The sequence below is a fragment of the Lactuca virosa genome, chromosome 1, assembly GCF_052849685.1.
Source record: "Lactuca virosa cultivar CGN04683 chromosome 1, Lactuca_virosa_CGN04683_v6, whole genome shotgun sequence".
Taxonomy (NCBI): Eukaryota; Viridiplantae; Streptophyta; class Magnoliopsida; order Asterales; family Asteraceae; genus Lactuca; species Lactuca virosa.
In genome coordinates, this window is record NC_136426.1 from 185919905 (window position 1) to 185937884 (window position 17980).

General features: G+C 28.5%; 1 protein-coding gene across 1 annotated transcript; it reads left to right on the plus strand.

The window, feature by feature from the left end:
* The first annotated feature begins 3495 nt into the window (after window positions 1-3495).
* On the plus strand, window positions 3496-14396 carry LOC145162988 (putative purine permease 10). Its single transcript, XM_079081934.1, has 3 exons — window positions 3496-3611; window positions 11896-12477; window positions 13635-14396. The coding sequence occupies exons 1-3, from the start codon at window positions 3575-3577 to the stop codon at window positions 14150-14152; spliced, it is 1137 nt and encodes a 378-aa protein (XP_078938060.1). The 5' UTR covers window positions 3496-3574; the 3' UTR covers window positions 14153-14396.
* The last annotated feature ends 3584 nt before the right edge of the window (window positions 14397-17980 follow it).

The window sequence follows — 17980 nt, forward strand, 5'->3', positions numbered from 1 at the left end:
ATGTTATAAAAATGGTTGTTTAATGTTATAAGAAAGATTCTTATTTTTATAATACATATTTTGGATTATACTGCAATACATTTATCTTAAAGAAGGGTGTGTTATTATCTAATATATGTAAGTGTATTCTTTAAGAATGTTAATTCTAAAAAAAACTTTGAATGAAATCGTATTCTTTAAGAATGAAAGAAAGAAAATATGTGTTCATATATCTTGAATAATGTCGTATTTAAAAAAAATGATTTATTTGAACGTATTGAAAAAACGTTTTGATTAGATATTTATTAAGTAATTTGACTTAGTTGCCTAAAATATAGGTAATTTCTATTTCTCTCTCTTAAGAAAATGTCACATTTTCCATTATAATTAATTAAGTGTAATCATATGGTAACTGCTAGTCTACGTTAATCACATGCACCTTATGATCACATGATTTCATTCTTTTAATCTAATGACCAGAATTTGATCACACATTCACACAATACTTATGGTTCATATTTGATCATAACCTTATATATATATATATATATATATATATATATATATATATATATATATATATATATATATATATATATATATATATATATATATATATATAGTAAAGTTCAACAAGTAACCAATGAACCAATCCAAAGCGTCGAAATTTAAAGCGATCAACGACAAAAGGAACATTTGTAGACTTTTACAATGGACGCACATGCACCAGATTATAATAAAACCCACTTCTTTTTTTTCATTTAAATTTTTTTAGGCCTTGTTTTTTATCGAAAAAAAAAACCAAATATACTGTTGTTCACGATTTTTCGTCCGCTTTCCATAGAAATCCATGATGATATATAAAAAACGAACTTTTTTTTTCGAAAAAACCTACTTCATTTTCTTTGTTCAAAAGTTAATGTCTATTTTTTTATAGAAAAAAATTAATAAATATATTAAAGTTCATACTTTTTGATACTTTTTAAACATAGATTCATATTCATGTTAAAAAAATAAAAAAAATAATCGATATTTCAGTTTAGATTCACATTACATTGTGAACATTCTCAGATTCACAGTGTGTATAATAGTAAGTCAGATTCACAATGTGAATCTGAATTGATCGAGCTTTTTCACATTGTGAATGTTAAAAATTGAAATATTTATAGATTCATAGTGTGAATCTAAACTGATCGAGGTTTTTTTAGTCGGTGTTGATGTTTATTAATAGTGTACAAAAAATTAATTTTTTTGGTATAATTACTTTTTTATTTTTTTTGATAAAAATAAACTTAAATATTGAAAAAACTAACAAAATGAAGTGGTTTTTTTTTTAAAAAAAAGTTCGTTTTTTATATATCATCATGTATCTCTATTGAAAGAGGACAAAAATCGAGAACAACGTTATATTCAGTATTTTTTTTGATAAAAAATGTGCCTAAAAGAAATTTTAAATGAAAAAAAGAGGTGAGTTTTTTTGGTAAGGAGGTGGATTTTTTGGTATATTCCGGTGTGTGTGCGTCCAATGTACAAGTGTACATCTATTTCCTTAGCCGTTGATTTCTGACATTCACGATTGGTTCATTGGTTCCTTGTTAATTATGGTTCTCTATTGAACCTCACTGTGAGGTTCAATAGAGAACCATAATTAACCAAGGAACCAATCTTTTTTTACAACTTTTAGAACTTATTTTTTATAAAAAAAAAAACTAAAAATACAGAAATTCATAATTTTTTATCCTTTTTCCAATGATATCAAATTCGGTAATTTTTTTTTCCGTTAAATTCACAATGTGAATCTTTGAATATTCACAATGTGAATCTAAATTCACACGGTGAATCCGAAAAATATATTTAACATTCACAATGTTAAGTTATGAATTTAGAAATTTTTAGTTTTTTTTTCGATAAAGAATAAGCTTTAGAACTTGAAAAAAAACCCACTTCATTTTCTCTGATGAAAAAAGTTAAGGTCTATTTTTTTATAGAAAAAAAATTAATAAATATATCAAAATTGATATTTTTTGTACTTTTTAAACATAGATTCATATTCATGTTAAAAAAATAAAAAAAATAAACGATATTTCAGTTTAGATTCACATTACATTGTGAGCATTCTCAGATTCACAGTGTGTATAATAGTAAGTCAGATTCACATTAATTATGATTCTCTATTGAACCTCACCCTATATGGGGAAAAGTTTAATAGAGAACCATTATTAATCAAGGAACCAATGAACCAATCCAAAGCGTCGGAATTTAAAGCGATCAACGGCAAAAGGAATGGTTGTAAACTTTTATAATGGACGCACATATACCGGATTATAGCAAAACTCACTTTCTTTTTTTCATTTAAAATTTTTTTTAGGCCAAGTTTTTTATCGAAAAAAAAAACGAATATACCGTTGTTCACGATTTTTCGTCCTCTTTCCATAGAGATCAATGATGATATATAAAAAACGAATTTTTTTTTCGAAAAAAACTCACTTCATTTTCTTAGTTTTTTCAATATTTAAGTTTATTTTTATAAAAAAAAACTAATTATACCAAAAATATTAATTTTTTGTACTCTATTAATAAACATCAACACCGATTAAAAAATAAAAAATAAAAAATAAAATAAAAAAACTCGAACAGTGTAGATTCACACTATGAATCTAAACTGTAAATATTTCAAGTTTTAACATTCACAATATGAAAAATCTCGAACAGTTCAGATTCACATTGTGAATCTGAATTACTATTATGCACACTGTGAATCTGAGAAGGTTCATAAAAAAAAAAAAAAAAAAAACCTCAATAAGTATAGATTCACACTGTGAATCTAAACTGTAAGTATTTCATTCACAATGTGAAAAAGCTTCGATCAGTTCAGATTCACACTGTGAATCTGACTTATTATTATGCACACTGTGAATCTGAGGAGGTTCACAATGTGAATCTGAACATGTTTACAATATGAATCTGAACAGGTTCACAATGTGAATCTGAACTAAAATATCGTTTTTTTTAACATGAATTTGAATCTATGTTTAAAAAGTACACAAAAATATGAATTTTGGTATATTATTAATTTTTTTTCTATAAAAAAATAGACCTTAATTTTTTTCATCAAAAAAAATGAAGTGAGTTTTTTCGAAAAAAAAAAGTTCGTTTTTTATATATTATCATGAATCTCTATGGAAAGAGGACGAAAAATCGTGAACAACGGTATATTCAGTTTTTTTTTTCGATAAAAAAAACATGGTCTAAAAAAATTTTAAACGAAAAAAAGTGGTGAGTTTTTTTTGTAAATGGTGGATTTTTTGGTATAATCCGGTATGTGTGCGTCCAATGTAAAAGTGTACATCTATTTCCTTGCCCGTTGATCGTTATGATTTCCGACGTTCACGATTAGTTCCTTGATTAATTATGGTTCTCGATTGAAGTTCACCTTTTATATATATATATATATATATATATATATATATATATATATATATATATATATATATATATATGATTGCGTTGGAGACAACACCCTCCTTACATACCCAAAACTCTATTTCCCATTTCTATCGGTCTCGCTCTCTCCTCTTCCATATTCTACTAATCAATGAAGGAAGCCCAAGAACAGGCAACAAATACCGTTGGTAAGCATACTCTTAAGTTTGGACACTTTATAATTGAAACTGTTTCCTCTTCTCTGTTCTAAAATTTATGCAGTAGTGACTTGTGCCTTATGTATGAAAATTTGTACATAGTACTTGACATACTGAGCATTTTCTATTATTATTTTAGCATGGTAGTAAATAAAACGGGAGAGTTTGTCAAGGGTAAATCGGCGACTATATTCATAACAATCATGCAATATGACTTGTAGAATAGGGTATAATACTTGTATATTTAGGAACTGACCATCAACAAACTCTAATAAGCTTTTACTTTATACTTTTTTTCTTTGTTTAATTAATAATCATCATGAATTTTTTTTTAATGAGTTGGACCTATGATTGGAAGCTGTACATAAATACATAATAATTTAAAAGGTATGAGGCCCAAGATCCTGGAATGATTAGATATTGTCCAATAATTTATTATTGCTTGTATGGCATGCATAAAAGGTTGTATATTCAGCTGGACTTGATTATTTTATATCTGAAAATTTCAAGGAATGACCACAGACACATAGGAAATCATTCAAAAACTTGTACCTAACACAGTAAAAATTGTTCAAACATGAATTGAAGAAGATAACGATGAAATAGACTTGTATAATCTGCATAAACGGTTCTACCTCGTTATGCGTTTCATGATTATAGCTATGATTATCAATAATAGATATAAAAATATACGGATATAATATTAAATTATTTTATCACTGAATGACTATTTATTTCGTGAAAGATATTTGTGATTTGTTAAATCGATTCAAAAGACTTTTTTTTTTTTTTTTTTTTTTTTGTGAATTTAACTTTATTTTAACGAAATAAACAATTTCAGGAAAAAATCACGAAATAAAAAAAATTATAACTTTTGATAACATTATTATTCGTGTTTAAGTGTAAACAAAATTATGTTCAACAAATTTCGTAATAAGATTGCCAACTCTCCCACCCTTTATTAATTGAGAATTTTGTTCTGATGAGTTTCTTTTTTTTTTTTTTTTTTTTTTTTTTAACATTATTATTCGTTTTTAAGTGTAAACAAAATTATGTTAAACAAATTTCGTAATAAGATTGTCAACTCTCCCACCCTTTAGAGGGGAGGATATGGAGGGATGTTTCCCTTATTTTTTGTGGGCCACACCATTATTTCCTTTACTTTCTTTTCCCTCACCTAAAACAAAGGAATGGGTAGGAAGCTTCCTTCACTATTTTTTTATTTTAAAAAAAAATATATTTCATACATATATTATACTTATTTTGTAGGGAAATAAAAACCATGAATTTTGATATATATTTTATATTTTTTTAGTATGTATATAATATTATAAATATTAAAAAAGATAATAATAAAAAAATTGCCCAATAGCATGAGGAGAGAGAGTGCGGCACCCCCTCACCCACCTCTTTCCCGCGGGTTGCTCCCCTCACCCAAGGGATGGTGTTCCGATGAGAGGGAAGCTTCCCTCTCCCTTTTCCCGCTTTCATTCCGTCCGGCCTTATTAATTGAGAATTTTGTTTTGATGAGTTTCGTTGTTTTTTATTATTTTTTTTTTTGAAATGACAAACTAACTAACCTACTACTCCTAAATAACTATATATGTCTCCACCGAAACTTGAACCCATGACCTCTCATATGAGAGGATCACTTCTTACCGCTAGGTCATTGGCCCTTTGGTCGTTGTTGACTCTTTTGGAAGATAAGTTTTTACCAATAATAAAAGATGTCTATAATTTTGTTACAACTTATTTTGTTTATATGACAGAGATACTTTCTTACAAGTTTCCTGATTCTTTTACATCACGAAATGGCATCAGTTTTCTTTCTTTCTTTTTATTTATTTATTATTTTTTTAATCATAAAAAGAATTAAAATTCGGAAAATATAATGTTAAAAAGGTTACGAGCTAGTGGATATTTTTCATAAAAATAGATAATCATTTTATTATAGACAATGAAAATTAGCATTTTAATTATGATATAGGGTGTGTTTGGCAAAATTAGCTGGTAGCGAGTAGCTTGTATCGTTTTGTTAAACGCTATATAAAATAGCATTTGGATTTGGAGCGTTTTGTAGGGGTGTGTATGAGGCGGTTTGGTTCGGTTATTGGTCAAAACCTAACCATAACCATTACAATTGGTTAATGTATTTCAATAGTCATTGGGTAACGGTTAATATTAGTTTTGGTTAATGGTTTTAGTCAGTTAATGGTTATGGTTAATGGTTAATATCGGTTAACCAAAATGGTCCAAGATAACATAAAAATAAAAATATTTTTCTATAAAAACTGAAATTACAAAGACTATTGTTATAAAATGTGAATGATTGTGTATATATAATTGTATTGATAGAAGATTACTTGTCCTATCTAACTCCAAATAATTACCCTTTAAATTTTGAATTTTTAATATAATTACATACCATATATTTAATATTATATTATATTAAAAAACATTTGTTAATATTATTGGTTCGGTTCGATTTATAATGGTTCGGTTTTTGATGAAAACCAATATCGAACCATATGTATTTGGTTAATTAAAATTAGAAACCGAACCATATCTTTTAGTAATGGTTCGGTTATATGGGTTAATTTGGTTATGGTTCGGTTTTTCGGTTAAGATGCTCACCCCTAGCGTTTTGTTGAAACTAAACGCTAGAAGCTTGTACTGCCGAACGAGACTTTCTGTTCAAAACGGAGCGTTTTGTCAAACGCTAAAAACTAGAAGTTCTCAAACGCTCCCAAACGCTCCGTGCCGAACACGCTCATAATCTCTCCAAAATTAATTAGCTTTGTGATTATACGTCGACATGGTTTTTGTGATTCTCACTCTAATTATGTTATTTTCCGCCTTATGAAATTCTCCCCTTTGATATTAACATCAAAATTTTCGATTTGCAAATAAATCTTTTGATTATTTTTTTTTGATTCCGAATACTACATTTCGAAATGTTTTATTTAACCGTTTTTTAATAAAACGTTTAAGTTTATGCACTAATATCGTATATAATTAAGATTACTATGTTTGTGTAACTTTTTGTTAAATTTAAGTACAAAACAATTTTTTTTTTCAAAATTCCTGAATTGTTCTTCGGACTTCGGACTTGTTCTTGAAATTACGGAATTTTTTTTTTCCGAAATCCTAAATTTTAGTCCGGAATCTGGAATGTTGGTCTGGAATCCGGAATATTGTTCCAGAATCATTCAAAAAAGTATTTTTTTCTTAGTCCGAAATACCCATTCCGGACCAAATGATTATTTTTGCCAAAAAAAAAGTTGTTATTTTTTTCAAATATACTTTAAAAAATTGTTAGATTACTTAATTTCCCATAAAATAATATATTTTATTACTATTTTATATATTATATTAAAAGATAATAATTAGAATGTTAGAATTTTATTCCTCCCATCCTCATCCGGCGATTCTTGAAAATTCATAACCTATAAAATGTATTTAATATTTTTTTTTAAAAATAATTAAAAATTACCAATTAACAAAGTACATTTCATTAAAAAAATTAATAAACTACTACACCCAGCGCGAATAAAAGCATAAAACGACATTTAAAATTAGAAGGCATTAGTAAAAACAATTCTAAAACAATAATTAAAAGTCTAAAATAAAATTATATATTTCCTAACCATAAAGCCCTACAGTATGTCGTTTCTTGGTGAGCATGGAATTCAGCATCTCTTCGATCAAATGGTCATGCGGCTTAAGAAAGAGCCACATATCAGTTTCCTCTCGTTCCGCCTTAATCGCTCGTATGTCTTCCTCTAAGAATGCCATTTTCCCTTGTCGGGGATGGGTTGATGTTCGTTGTCTAATTCTTCGTTTTGTTTTTGATGGATGAGAGATGGTTTGTCGCTTGGTTCTTCGGGTTCTTTGTTTTGAGCATCACAAAATTGCGATGTTTTGGGAGTGGAATATCATAATTGGGTTTTTGGAAAGGATTATGAATAGTAGGGGAACGAATTACAACTTATATTTTCTTGAGATAGACAAAATTGGTTATACACTCGCTGCATATGTAGATAGTTATATTGGGGTTGATATGGTGAGAATTAAGGATAATTTGGAATTTGGGTTTCGGGAATGAAATATGGAAAATATTGAGAACCGCTTCTGGCTTCGTTGCGCCGATCATGTATTTGGCTTGAGCTGACTTTATGAGAGTTGCCACGACTAGAATCCATTTTAAACAGAATTGTAATAGAATTGGAGAAAGTTGGAATGAAAATAGAGAGAAGGTGTATGGTTCTTGAAGTGAGTTAGTTTATAATTCTTTTACAAGATCTAATTAACTGAGACATATATTTAGTCAAACTAAATTCAACATACATTTTTTTTAAAAAAACATTGTTTTACAATACAATTCTTTATTTTCAAAACGTAAATAATAGTCTCCAAAAGAATCGGTTCATAACTCTTGCTTCTTTGATCATATAGGAAGCCAACATTTTTGTGCTCATCTGCTTACCTTTTCTTGAATATCCGCAACTCATTTACAAATGTTATTCTTACACTTATCATCAAATACTTTAGTGTTAGATGAAAAGTAAAAGTTTTATAATATAGATACCTAATATAGATACCTGAAGTGTCTATTGTGGGCATTTTCTTTATTAACTCCTTAATCAGAATAGAACAATCTTCTCTTATCTTAAGAGGCGTTCGAGTCTCACTTGATCTTGAAACCTTTCATTAAAGTGAATTATCATGACATGTGCTGAGAGATGTTCCAATCCTCTTTGAAAGCATGGAAACATAGATTCAAGTATAAGGCGTGATACATTGATTGAAGCATCAATTGTTTTAAGAAAAAAAAAATGCAAAAATGGTCCTTGTAGTATGCATTTTTTTTTCGGGTTTTAGTCTAAACCCAACTTTTTTGGATTGGTGGTCATTTTAACCATGTTTGTATGAGGTTGTAGTCCATTCAAAAACTGAAATTAATGTAATACCCTTGTGTAATTATTTTCTATTTTTCTATCATTATTTATCTATTTAAGTAATTAAAAAAAAATACCCCCACTCTATCTCTCTATCCTAATCGACCAAGAAACTAAACTGTTCCCCACCCCATCTATTCCCCCATTCTCACAATTCCTTTGTATCTCTCCACCTCCCACACCACCCCAAACAAATCTTGATATCTTCCTTCCCTACCACACCGTTCCTATCTGTCACTACCTTCACCCTAATCCCCTACACTTCCTCCACCATCTTCACATTCATCTCCTGATCGACATTTTGTGGACATCCCACCATTAATACCCCTTCATTGTTCTACCTGTGATTGCTTGTGACCCATAAAATTGGGTAAACTAATTTGATTAGTCCTTAAAATATCTCCTCTCTTTTCTTTTTTCTGTAATACCAGTAAGTTTCCAAAAAAAAAACTTAGACTAATGATTTCTCAGGTTTTTGGTATATCCATCGAATATAGGTATTGAGTTTAACCCAATGAGCTTAATCACTTGAAGGTAGCTTGGTTTTTCAGGAGCACCATTGTCAAAGAAGAAATGGTAAGATCAAGCTTGCGAGAAATTTGATTTCTCCCCTATTAACATATCACTTACCAATTGTCTAGCTCTTACTCTCTCTTTCTAGAAGCACCATGGGAGTCGTCTCCTTCTACCAGTACCATAAAAGCAGTTTCCTGCTTACCTGTGATGATTAATTTAGTTACTAAAGAAAATCTATTTGAAGAGATGATTATGGAAGAGAAGGGCCTGGTTTTAAAGCTTTGGGTGTGAAGAAGAGAGAGAGAGAGAGAGAGAGAGAGAGAGAGAGAGAGAGAGGTAGGTATTATCTCTAGTGTTAGTTTTGTTATTAATCTTTCCACCACCGTCGTTATAACTCCCGCTGCAAAAGAAGAGGAAAGGGAAAGGATCTTAAAACCCAATTCGATTTTTACTGTTTTGATTTTTATTTTCGATATTGTGTTACTGTCTCAATTTGTTTATCTTCACAAACTATTGGTTTAAGATTTGGTTTGTGGATTTGGGTTCTTGTTTTGGTTTACAACTTTGATTTTCATCTGAACAATAATGATGGGTCACGACCCGTAAGGTGAACCACACCACCACCAAGTCAAAGAGATGCAGGGGGTACATGATGCTGATGCATTAGACTCTATTCATAAAAATAGAAACACATCGGTTTTGGTTTAGATTTTATTAGCGGTTTCAAGGTTTAATTAGCAGGAGAAGAACGATCGTCAAAGGTAGGTGCTCACCAGTGTGTGTGAGAGAGAAAGAGATATGTATTTTATTAGTTTTTAATTATTTAAATAGATAAAAAATAAAAGAAAAATAAAAACAAATACACAAGGGTATTATAATAAATTTAATTTTCGGAGGGACTAAAATCACATGCAAACTTGGTCAAAATGACAAAAAAAAAATAAGGTTTGGACCAAAACCCAGAAAAATGCATACCACAAGACCATTTTTACCATTTTTGCAGCATGTTTTGTGAGCTTCTATAGATGTGAGAGGGGGCTAAATGGGAAGTGAGAGGACAAGTATATTCAACTTCACTTAGCATTGAGAACCATTTTAAACTTTGATTCCAAATAAGGAAGTTCTTAATAAATAACTTTTCCTTCTTAAGGATTAATTGTAGGAAGTTCTTAATAAATAACTTTTCCTTCTTAAGGATGAATTGTAGGAGTAAGGTTCGACGTGTTCATGTTTTGGATTATCTACAAAGTTTTAACAAAATTCATTTAGTACGCTTAATAATTATATCTTCAATAACGAATATTCTTTAAGTTTCTAAAACATTAATTGTCAAAATCTAGCAACCAAATTGCAAAACAAATAATTAGTTAGGTGATCTTTATCATATTTATTTAATTCAACAAGGCAAATATTGATTATCAATGATATAATATATAATTCCTAGTGGCTTGAGATCGCTAACAACTTTTATTATTTGACATGTTTGATCACATCTATGTCTTAGGTCTCTTAAACTTAGGTATAATTTTTTTGTAAAAGATTCTCGATCAAATCATCCATTTTGAGGAACATGTGTAATCGGTCAATAACTAGATATAGGATCGTGAATTCACATCGGCCATCAAAAAATAAATACAAATGATTAGGTATCATTAATCCCACAAACATAATACAAGTGAGATGCGAGCGTTTTCAAAAAGACGATATAGACTTGCATTTTAAAATGGGTCTTTATATATTTTTATAATTATAGCTTAAAAACATATGATATAATGGGCATTACATATTAATAAACCATCATAACTTTTTATAAAATCACATTTTACCATTAGATTCTTTTAAAAATCCAACTTTATATTTTCGACACGATCAAATTTTAAATATTAATATTTTATATTTAACGTTTGACGTTTGAGTGCTAAAGAACCATTTACAAACATTTTAATAAAACTTCCATTTTATTATATAAGGTTTTGAATTTGATAAGTTTCTAAAATATCAATTTTAAACTTATAAATTTTAATTTTCAAAATTTATCGTTATAGAATTTTAAATGATAAAACTCATTTTATTTTTAAAACTATTTTATACGTATTATGTTTAAAATTAAAAGACAAATTTATTAAAACTAAACTACTTGTGAATTCAATAATTTGTTCTTTATTAATAGTAGACGTTGGATATTGAAGTAAAATATTTAACATTCGATTAATTATTTTAAAAATAATATTTTTCAAATTTTAATTAGAAAGTATAATAAATATTATTGAACGGAAGAAAGCAATTGATAAAGAATTCTAAATTCTAAAATGTTTAATAAATAGTAGCTGGTTGAAGAAATTTAAAACACAAAAAACTATTTTTCCAATAATGAAAAGTATTTTAATAACTAATTAATATATCTAATATTAATCTTATCAATAAAATCTTCTAAAAAACAAACCGTACATTCTTGATGGTTCACTCTTGAACACGCCCTGGGATCTAAGGGTAATAAAAATGAGAGGTGATATTTCATCACGGTTTTTAATATTTCATCAAAGTTTTTGATTCACCAAGCAATTAAATAAGGTGATTTGATTTTTATATTTTATATAATTTTGTATTTTAATTAAAATAAAACTATAAAAGTGAAATCTTTTAATAAATGGTACAGAAACTATCCTAGAAAGATTTTGTACATGTCTACGAAACAAGAGAAAAATTCAAATGCATGCATTAATGATTAAACCTAGAAACTGGTTTGATGATTCTGACCCTAATCAACATTTTTTTTTTGCTTAATTACTATAAATTACCAGAAATCCAATCAGATGGTGGAAGAGGCTCCTCAAAAGTTGTACAATACAAGTGGTGGATACTGATAGCATTTTTCACCATGTTTGTATTCTCCGGTCAATCAACAGCAACAATGTTGGGAAGACTTTACTTCACCAAAGGTGGAAACAGTAAATGGATGGCAACACTTGTTCAAACTGCTGGATTCCTACTTATGTATCCCTTCATCTTCCTCTTCTCACCTTCAAAAACACAACCAGAATACCATCAACAAGTCGCTGGAAAACCTTCATTGACCACCCTTGTGATACTCTATACAACTCTTGGAATATTCTTGGCTGCAGACTGCATGTTGTTTACCTTTGGACTCAACTTTTTGCCTGTTTCCACGTTCTCTTTGATCAGTGCGAGTCAACTCGCTTTCAACGCCTTCTTTTCATATTTTCTTAATGGCCAGAAGTTCACTCCTTTCATCGCTAATTCACTTGTTCTGCTCACTTTTTCGTCTACGCTGCTTGTGTTTCAGAGCGATTCTGAAGAGACTGGGAATGTATCGAGAAGCAAGTATATCATTGGTTTTGTTTGCACAGTCGCTGCTTCTGCAGGTAACATCTTCTTTAAACCGTTAAGAGTTGCATGTATAATTGAACCGTTAAACATTCTTTTTCAAAACAAGTTTAAGCTACAACTTATAATTTGATTTTACTCTTGTGGAACTCCGTATAATCTTTTGTTACATTTTTATGCAATTTTTTTTTTGCCTTTAGTGATGGTGTGGCTATGACGTTACTTCAACTTGTTTATTTTGGACATATGTAGTGATTCCTGACAAACTTACTAACTTACTGAAACATTTTTATAAAATAGTAACTACATTACAATAGTTTTTTTTTTTTTTTTTTTTTTTTCTAATTTGTGAAAATGGTAGAATATTAAGGGACAATACCACGAACATCACTACAAACATTTCACAACGTTTTCAGCTTCTGAACAATTTCTGAAATTCAAAAAAAAAAAAATACTAGTGAATTAAAACTGTTTCCATTCGTCTTGCACAATATCTTCACGTTAGCAACAACTTGAGAAATTAAATATCCTCCTACTTTTATTACTACAAATCTTCCTACTCAATTAAATGATGACAGTGTCATGTTAGTCTATTAAAATATCATTAAATAAACATTAAATATTATACATGTCACTATTTAATTGGGTAGGAGGATCCAAAAAATGATAGAGAGGCCCCGTCCCTTCTTTATGCACATCCATATACATAGCCAGACACAAAGGTGTACAATCCGGTAAAAATCTGCGGTTCTTTAAGTTCATTCACTATAGGTTCTCTTACTTGCTCTAGTGGCTTCTCTTACTTGCTCTAGTGGCTGGCAAAGGCCAACCGAGAGGGGAGAACGAATGGCTCAGGAAACAAAAAATAAGAAGATATTTAATTTCTCATTTTTTTAATCTTCATAAACATGGAAACAAAAAGATACATAATTTCACAAGAAAGGTACAAGACCGAAAGTTAAACTTTTCATAGAAAACTATGTATTTGGACTAGAACCATGTTAAAATTTGGTTACTATATATTTGATACAAAGTTCTATATATAACCATGAAGTTAACCATAAGGTGGTCTAATGGTGATGACTTGGGAATTAAGCATCCGTAATGGAGTTTCCCCAAGTTCGAATCATATAGGCTTCAACCTTAATTAGGGTGACTTGCAGCTCAAGATAAAGTTTATGTTGTCATTGTGTAGGGTGGGGTTTAATGCTTTCAATAACACAACTCGCGTTTCAAAAGATTTTGAAATCTACAAGTTACAAGGTGGTATTCGATATGACCGTGTACCAAAACTTAATAGCAAGTATTGGAATTCTAATGGGACTATTTGCTAGTGGTGAATGGAAAGATATAAAAGGGGAAATGAGGGGTTTTGAGTCTGGACAGGCTTCGTATATAATGAATCTTGTAGGAACAGCTGTCGCGTGGCAAGTTTTCACGGTTGGTTATGTGGGTTTGATCTTTGAGGTTTCGTCTCTTTTCTCAAATGTTATTAGTACTTTAGGTATCCCAATTGTGCCTGTTTTGGCAGTATGGTTTTTTGATGAAAAGATGAATGGAGTGAAGGTGATTTCCATGTTGTTAGCAATATGGGGGTTTGTCTCTTATATCTATCAGCACTATCTTGATGACTTGAAGGAAAAAACAAATGCTAGACTTGTAAATCTTGATCATGAAGTTAATCTTACGGAAACAATTAGTATAAGTCAATAAACATATGACTTTCTATTACTTAAAAAAAAATACTTTGTATTACTAGAATTTCCTTAATATGAGACAACCTTAGCTAGTGAAGTATGTACACAAAAAGATGCAAGACTATTTTTGTTTTGTAAGCACTGAATATATGAGACCTTAGCTAGTAAAGTATGTACACAAAAAGATGCAAGTCGATTTTTGTTTTGTAAGCAGTGAATATATGAGACCTTACTGTTTATGTATTTTATTCATACTGTCATTTGTTATGTCCTCATTTTTTGTTTTTATATATTTCACGTAACAAAATATATATCTTATATATTTCACGAGGTCTAATTTATCTACCCCATGGACTCTATTGTATTTTTTTTTGCCACATAAACACCACATCAAGAAAACAATAGTATTAAAATATCTCCACTATAATGAACGTCATATATTATAGAAAAAAAAAGCATGTGTAAATGAACAAAATACTATAAAACTGTACAAAACCTCTATGAACGAAGATTGTAAACAACGGCTTCCACTTTATTTTGAAGGCCGTGTCACCCTATTAGACATCCTAATTAAAACATATTATATTTTCTTTTTGCCATGTGTCACCATATTATATTTCCTAATTAATACATGTCACTTATCAACTTATTGATTCTTCATTTCAAATTTCAAATTTTCAATTTTTCACTCTAATTACATTAAATTAATAACATTAGAATAAAAATTAAAATAAAATTAATACAAATTATAAAGTGATATAATTTCACATATTTATTTAAATCAATGATTAAAATTTGTATAACTAAAAAAATCTCTTAATTAATAATATATTTAAAATAATTAATTAATAATTTCAAGTTTTTACTATAAAAGTTTAATTAACTTTGTAACCGTGGTCCCACGGGTTATAAACTAGTACAATATATAATCTTAGATAGTAACATAAATCGTGATGCTCTCCTAGCATTATTGAAAATAAAGTTATTCATGAACTCTTCATTATCAATGTTATCTGATATATCGTTTCCAGCAGATATCATTATTGAACCATTAATTTTTTTAGACATTATGACCCGTAAGTAGAACTTTAATAATATGGAAACAACTTGGCGCATAAAATTGTAACACCCATTAATCCAGATTAGACTTAAATATGTTATAAGAGACTTATTTATATTTAAATTAAGTATAAGGGTTTAATTAATATTTAAAATGCATATTTTTTTACATTTGAATAATAGATATGTGTTAAATGTGATAAACTAAATTGTGAATGAATTGATTAATTGGATCCAAATGTATTTGAAGACTTTGAGGAGGTGAGTTTATAAAGTCGGGAAACTACAATCGTAAAGCAAAATAAGAGAAATGGTGTTTTAGTTAAAAAGAACAATTTTTCAGTAAACCTGTCTATGGGGCGGGTTTGGAGCGAATCGCCAATGATTCAAACCCTTTAAAAAATTTAAAAACATGAACCGCCTTGCTCCAATAACCCCCAGGGTTTTGAGTAATCGAATCCATACCCGTATCCACCGAATCGATGAATACCTGACCCATTAACCCAACCCTTTTACAATATTAAAATTTCACAGTTTTGATGAGTACCCCAAGTAATATTTATCAAAAAATATGAAATGTCTTTAGAAACAAATATACATTAATTAATACTCAAAATCCAATACAATAAGAATTACATTTACTTAGACATATATATATATATATATATATATATATATATATATATATATATATATATATATATATATATATATATATATAGGGTTAGGTTAATATGAGACAATAGTATTTTGCGAGACAAGGAGACCAAATCTTGACCACTCATCTTGAATAATCAAAGGATTGAATTAAATCAGATTAAACCACAAGTAGGGGGTGACATTTTTGTAATTAAATGGAACTTTGGAATTAGAATAAGGCACGGAGGGACAATAGTGGAATTTTACATTCTATTTCATTAAGCTTGCAAAAACACTCGGTATTCTTCTAAATCTTCTTCATTCCGATTCATAAAACCCTAACCTCGATATGAACACTAAAACCTATTTGATTCAATCTCGATCATCCACATCTTATGTTTCCTTCATATTCGGACTTAAACTCTCTGATTTTATCAACCTTTCATTCTGAAATCGCTCAAGCATAAATTTGTAATGAGAATGCATAATATTCTACATATTTTAGTATAATATTCTGATTTTGATTCTGATTTTATCAACCTTTCATTCTACTAATTCTATGAATTTGTGATGAGAATGTATAATCTTCTACATATTTTAGTATCATATTCTACATATATGCACCAATTAAACATGTTGTAATTCTACATAAACCTTGTAGTTCCATGAAGTACACTGTGCAGATATTTTAAAATATGAATGTGTGATATTTTATTATTGTATAAATTGTAATGTGGAATGTATAGTATTCTACATATGTTGATATAATATTTTATATATTTTGAATATTTTTGGTGGAATGTGCAATATTCTGCATATGTTAGTATAATATTCTATATATTCTTAATATTTATTATTGTTCTTTAACTCTTTCTCCCAATTTTTCTTGTACATCATAGTCCTTTGCTAAATAGGTTGCGAACTGATGATTAATTTCTAAAATCTTCAATGAATTGAATGTGTGATATCATATTCTACACATTTGCACCAGTTAAATGCCTTGCACTTCTATATAAACCTTGAACTTCCACGCATTACAAAATGCTATATATTTCAAAATATGAATTGTTATTATGTGATAGTCTGATAAGTCATATGGTGCTTCTTAATTTGATCCAGATGTTACTTTGTTTGATTATTTAGAGGATCGAGTAAAAATATTAGTAAAATAGTGTTTGGTAACTTAATATTCTAGGTATTCTGATTTGTTAAGTTAGGTGTTACTTCATAAATTTGGTTTCGGATATTAATCTATTGATTAATCAGATGTTACTGTTTACTTTGATAAATTAGAACTAATTCATACACCAATGACTTTATTGTGTAAAGTTAATGTCTATTTGTAGAACATTCTAACATTCTATATTTTTTTATCATAACTTGATATATTATTCAAAGAATAGTTCTTTATATTTTATTATGAGAATGTAAGATATTGATTATTATTAAAATGAAGTATATGACTAATAATGTTAATATTATGATATTCTAGATTTTATTTTATCATAACTTTATGTATAATTCAAAGAAAAGTTCTTTATATTTTATTTGGAGAGTCTATGATGTTGATTATTATTATAATGTAGTTTACACTTTATAATAGCAATATTCTAGTTTATGTCAAGTATTTAATAAAGAAATTCATGTATTATTCTGGTTTATGGTATTTAGTGTGAATATTCTAGTATTTTTTTTTCTAATAGAAGCATGATATATGTTTTGATGCAAATCAAGTAACAAGAATGACTCAATCAAGAGCAAAATATGTTGTTGATACTAAATCTAAGAAAACAATGATAGTTCAAGTGATAGATCTTTGTCTCAATGTGAAATAAAGGACACGGTATAACATTAAACACATTAATGTATATGGATATTTGACATACTCTAAGTTAACATATTATTAAGTGTTATATTCTTCTTTTCACGATGTTGATTATTCTTAGAATGTACATATTTTTATATTTGATTTTATATTAGGTTATGAAAATAATGTATGTGGTTTATTTATTTTTTTGTTTTAATAAAGTTATGATATATGTATTGATGCAAATAAAATAAGAAGAAAAAAAGTATTGAGGAAGCTAAATAATTTGGAAATCTTGATAAAGAAACTTGATATAAGACAAAGAGGGAAGAGATTGAT

Bases quoted from the DNA above. Each gene is read 5' to 3' on its own strand.
- LOC145162988 (XM_079081934.1), top strand. From the start codon at position 3,575: ATGAAGGAAGCCCAAGAACAGGCAACAAATACCGTTG. The intron at 3,612-11,895 runs GTAAGCATACTC...ATAAATTACCAG, and splicing joins ACAGGCAACAAATACCGTTG to AAATCCAATCAGATGGTGGA. The intron at 12,478-13,634 runs GTAACATCTTCT...GTCATTGTGTAG, and splicing joins CACAGTCGCTGCTTCTGCAG to GGTGGGGTTTAATGCTTTCA.